The 5,491-nt window shown below is 36.0% G+C and overlaps 1 protein-coding gene across 1 annotated transcript; it reads left to right on the top strand.

The window, feature by feature from the left end:
* The first annotated feature begins 2,282 nt into the window (after positions 1–2,282).
* LOC112191286 (aluminum-activated malate transporter 8) lies at positions 2,283–4,784 on the top strand. Its single transcript, XM_024330614.2, has 6 exons — positions 2,283–2,693; positions 2,800–2,940; positions 3,141–3,413; positions 3,522–3,634; positions 3,817–3,960; positions 4,160–4,784. The coding sequence occupies exons 1-6, from the start codon at positions 2,393–2,395 to the stop codon at positions 4,643–4,645; spliced, it is 1,458 nt and encodes a 485-aa protein (XP_024186382.1). The 5' UTR covers positions 2,283–2,392; the 3' UTR covers positions 4,646–4,784.
* The last annotated feature ends 707 nt before the right edge of the window (positions 4,785–5,491 follow it).

Raw genomic sequence — 5,491 nt, 5'->3', positions numbered from 1 at the left:
TGTTGGTGAAGTATACTAATTAATTTATCCTATTTTAAGAAAGAAATCTCGGATGACAATAATGACAAGAGGTATTAAGGAATTTAGGGAATAGAAGGACTTATAACTCACGTATGTAACCCTTGTTTTCTGTTAGTTAATGAGTGTCAAGTCGGTCAAGATAATCATGAGCCGGACATTAAAGTTTTATGGATTTTATCGTTGCCATCCACATTTTGATATCTTAAAATATATAATTATTTAACATGGAAATAATATATTCTCATGATGATAACATCCTTGAACCATAGCTCAAACAATAGCTAACCCTAATCCACTAAAATTAAACCATTGAAATTGGCCCTTAAACAAATTAAGGAAAAAGATGCTAACATGAGAATAATTGACTGTAAGCATCTGTGGCCATGCATTTTATGGTTAGCATCCAAATTTCGAAATCTTAAATATGATATGCTGCTTTCTATTAAGGTACGTAGCTAATAATATGAAAGGAGCCAGATGATTGAGTCAGATTCTACTAGACTAGTGGTTGTTGACATCACTAGGTCGATGAATGAGTAAGTTTATAATTTCTTATCAGTTAATTCTAAGATAATCATGTGAGTATACGTACACCATATAACGTGTATTACATGTATTAGAAATGTCAATGTAAAGATCAATATTGTGTTTTAAATATTCATTTTATATTTCACAGATCACAAATATGGTATGGCCGGTTTCCAGGCATGGAAATTAATTTGTAAAAACATGTAAACCTTCGAGTTCTCTCTTCTCTTCAGTTGTTCAGCTTTATCGCTTTTTTCTTTGTCATCCTGTTGTCACCATGACCCAATGTAATGATCCTACATGTACCTTAAAATCTCATTGCAGAAGTTAGTGTAGTGGTCATGACCTAATAAATCTATCCTGCTGTGATGAACTCAATGAAGACACTAACTTTTGTTGGATTAGAATTAATATTTAATGATCACTACATTCCTTCTATTTGTTTTAATTTTTTTTACACCCAAATGCCTAAAGCTCTTGCTTTAACTGATCTGTTCTATCAAAGAAGTGTAATCGGTAAGGTCACTGAACGATAAATAGATCCCCGTTTCACTTTTGTTTCTATCATTGTTCGCTTCTTTGTGAGCTGCAAACCCTAGCTTTAACCACATAAGACAGTTTAAAAAATAGCATCTATAGGCCTCAATATAGCCTCATCATTCTTCCACTTTCTAAGTTAACAAAAGACCTAGAATTGAATTTCAACATCTTATTAAACAAAGCTGTAGTGGCATATATGATGAAAGCACATTCTAATTAAAAATAAAATAAAAGCAATACGTAACAGAAGCGAGAATGCTGGCTGGACTAATACAAATATTAGTGAGAATCTAATTTAAGCGCCTACAAATTTCACTAAGTGAAATGTTTAGGACACCTTTTAGAGCTCTTTGTATTGGTTAGTATGTTGTTAATTTTAAACTTCTTTATTTGTCACATTTCATCAAACAATTTGCCATTTCATAATATAATTTGAATATTAAGAATATTTATTTCATAAACCCTTACACTCGTTAGGAAATATGACCTACTAGCGATTCTCAACCATTTATGTACGGGAATTTAATAATTAAATATGCACCAGCCTAATTCTGCTAACTACCTTGAATATGAGTCGGCTACCTGAGTTTAACTCTGAACAATTAGCTCAAGGAAGCTGATCGATTTGAACAGTGGGATACAGTGCACGTCACAGGCTTTGCAGTGATAGCCATCATGATATTACGTACGGAAATTCGTTTTTGCAAGGTGGAGAGAGAGAGAGAGAGAGAGAGAGAGAGAGAGAGAGACCTATAAGTTAGCTAGGTTCATTCGCATGGAAACTACTAAAGATCTCCACAGTCCACACTTACAACTTGACCAAAAGCTGTAGGATTTGTAACCATGGGTGGTGAATTACTTGTGCGACTAGTGCCGGCTGAAATTCTGGATTCCTTTATGTTCCGACTTAGTGGAATAGCTATAAACATTAATAAAACAATATACCAGTTATGCGCTGCAGTAGGAGTTTATGCTTCTTACTATAATAATATTATGTCAGAGCCAAGAAAAAGCCTAGTCAGCCACGCCACCATTCTTTGAAGCATACTCTCTCTCTTACTTTCTCATGGAAAATCTTTGTCTCTCGTCCTACAAGAGACACAAAGACGTGTATCCAGTAAACTATTCTTCACTTGCACCAAACTCTCTCTTTATAAATTGAAGCCCGAATGAGCCAACCAACTCATCAAGCTTGCTAGCTCCTTCATTTTCTCTTCCATTCTCCCATCTTTTTAAAGTACTCAGAGCCCAGAAAAGGAAAACCTTGTGGCAAAAGCTTTAGCCATTTCCAGTTGCTAAAGCCATGGAGATCATCAATGATCAGTTAGCCGGAGGTGAACATCGGAAGGCCAGGGTTTTTGAACGTGCTTGGTCTTGGGTTCAGGCCTTGCCGGGAAAGTTAAAAAACAAAGTTACCAAAGTTGCAAAGAACACTATCAAGCTAGGAAAAGATGATCCGAGAAGAGTCATTCACTCTCTGAAAGTGGCTATGGCTCTCACATTGGTATCCTTATTGTACTATTGGAGAGCCCTTTATGATGGTCTTGGGGTTGCAGGAATGTGGGCGGTTCTAACAGTGGTAGTAGTGTTTGAATTCACTGTAGGTAAGTAATTTCAAAAATAATAAATAAATTAATGAACAAATGTTTAAGATATGAAATTGTTTTGTTTAATTAATGAACAATACTTATTTTGTTTTCTTTTGTGCAGGTGCAACACTCAGCAAGGGTTTAAACAGAAGCTTTGCCACATTACTTGCCGGTGCTCTAGGAATTGGAGCAAATCACTTGGCTGGTCTGTTCGGGGAGCAAGGAGAGCCCATTATCCTAGGCGTCCTTGTCTTCCTACTAGGTACATACATATTTACGGAAAATTCTATAATACATACCCAAAAAAAAAAAAACAATAATGATAACTCATGTTCAAAGTTTAAGAATCACTTTGGTTAAGAAACATCATGATTCTCATTCTCAGAATACAATAAAAAAACAAACAAACTAATAGAAGAAAGCACTAGGCTAATATGTGCGAGTTGTTTTACATGGTTGCAGCTGCAGCATCTACATTTTCGAGGTTTTTCCCAAGGATCAAGGCGAGATATGATTATGGGGTGTTGATATTCATACTGACGTTTAGTATGGTAACTGTATCGGGATATCGGGTTGAGGGGCTTTTGGAGATGGCCGATCAAAGACTAGTTACAGTTTTAATTGGTGGAGGAACCTGCATAATCATAGCAATTTTTTTATGTCCAGTATGGGCTGGTGAAGATTTGCACAATCTTATAGCATCCAACACGGACAAGCTTGCAAACTACCTAGAAGGTAAATGCTACCTAAACATCACACATTGCAAAGATCTGTAACTAACATGTTTAAAGATTAAATATTATTATATTAATAATATGGCCTGGGAATTAATATTCATTATAGGAATTGGAGGAGGTGAATATTTTCAATTGCCTAAGGATGGAAAGTCTACCAAGGTCATAAAAAATGATGGATATAAAAGTGTCCTAAACTCAAAAACCACTGAAGACTCCTGGGTGAGTACTAATTAAGCATCTTTCTCTCCTTCCACTAAATGTCACCTTGAAATGAAAGCCACTAACATCTCTAGCTAGCCAGCTAGCCATTATCTTATATAGAAACAACTTTTGAATATGCCAAAACCTATATGAATATGCTCATATATTTCATGTTATATTGAATATATATACATGTGCAGGCAAATTTTGCAAGGTGGGAACCAGGACATGGACGCTTCAAATTTTGTCATCCATGGAAGCAATATTTGAAGATTGGAGCCCTTGTCAGGCAATGTGCTTATCAGATTGATACTCTAAATGGCCACATCAACTCAGATGTACATGTAATATATCAAATCATTATTCTGTTTTTTGGCACTATTCTTACCATACACACTAGTAATGAATATAAAATATTCAATTTGGAACACGAGAAGCTAATCTGAGACTGTAACAGCATTATCCGCATCTAATCTATTGTGCAATAGATCTACCTCTATGGTGAAGTGACTGATTAATTAATTTATATCATAACCCTTTCAGGTGCCACAAGAATTTCTACAAATAGTTCAAGCCTCGTGCATAACAATGAGTACTGAGTCTGGCAAAGCCCTAAAAGCTTTAGGCACAGCAATCAAAACCATGAAGGACCCGAAATCTGCCTGTCAACATTTGGAGACCTCCAAAAATGCAGTAGAAGACCTTCACATTGCACTGAAAGCTGCTTCACTGGAAAATGCAGACGTCCTTGCAATTATACCAGCTGCCACAGTTGCTTCAATATTAGTTGAGATCGTCAAATGTGTGGAGAAAATTTCCACGTCAGTTCATGAGCTTTCCCAACAAGCACATTTCAAAGTGGCGGAGCCAACTGTTTCACCAGAGAATAAGCCGCAATTACTTCACAGAGGAAGCATAAACCCTCTACTCTTGGATGATGGTGATGATAGTGCCCATGTTGTGATCACAGTAGATGAAATGGGTTCTCAAAAATTCTCATCGGGCGCCAAAAGTCCCAAAACCAAGTGAAGAAGTGTAAATATTTGTCACTCTAACAAGTGATTTCACTGATTTGGAGATTAATTGAATACTCAACTTGTATACTTTTATCTGGTTGAGTATAATGATCAACTCTGCTCTCATTTCACAATTAATGTGGGATTTGTTGGGGAGGAGACATATTAAAAAATCCTTCCTCAATTTTTTATATTCCATGATTTGTAACAAATTGTGCCGCTACTCATTCAGTAGAATTAGGCTGAAGAAGAGAACAAAGCACTATTGCTTTTCCCTCAGGTGGACTATGTTGTGTTTCCTACTTGTAGAAAGGTGCTCATCTTATTCTGATTAGTCAAGCCAGAGAGGATAAAACAAAGTTGAATTTGTCTTGATTCATTGTCTTCCTATGTCTGTGAAACATTAAAAACCGAAGTAGATTGCTGGACCATATGTAAGACTTAAATTAGGAGGCCTGGATCTCTCCTTCCATTCAATACAGTCTTGCTCTTCTGTTTAGCAGTCGGATTATTCCTAGAAGAAAAAAAAAATCGAATCTAGAAAGATTCAATAACTACTAATTATAATGGGTCTTCCACGAAGCAGCTGAATGGAAGACAGATTGTCTCACCAGTTCAATTGAGAAAAGAGAGAAGCTAGTCAAAAATTGAGATGTGTTGTAGGAGAATGGAATTGCAGAGAGAATAGATGGGAGAATTGTGTGTGTTCTATTATTGATAATAGGAACCCTTTATATAAGGATTTACGAAGTACATAATTTTGTCATACAAGGAAATAGAATCCGAATATAATTAGGAAATCTAGGATCTTCTCTCTTATTACAACTCTAGAACTAAACCCTAGTTTGAAGATGCACAC

This window comes from Rosa chinensis, chromosome 3 (genome assembly GCF_002994745.2).
Source record: "Rosa chinensis cultivar Old Blush chromosome 3, RchiOBHm-V2, whole genome shotgun sequence".
Lineage (NCBI taxonomy): Eukaryota > Viridiplantae > Streptophyta > Magnoliopsida > Rosales > Rosaceae > Rosa > Rosa chinensis.
Note: the sequence above shows the minus strand (reverse complement) of the source record. Positions and strands in the feature narration are given on the sequence as shown.

Coding starts and splice junctions, on each gene's coding strand:
- LOC112191286 (XM_024330614.2), top strand. CDS start 2,393: ATGGAGATCATCAATGATCAGTTAGCCGGAGGTGAACATCGGAAGGCC. Junction 2,941..3,140: donor CGTCCTTGTCTTCCTACTAG/GTACATACATAT, acceptor ACATGGTTGCAG/CTGCAGCATCTACATTTTCG. Junction 3,414..3,521: donor GCTTGCAAACTACCTAGAAG/GTAAATGCTACC, acceptor TATTCATTATAG/GAATTGGAGGAGGTGAATAT.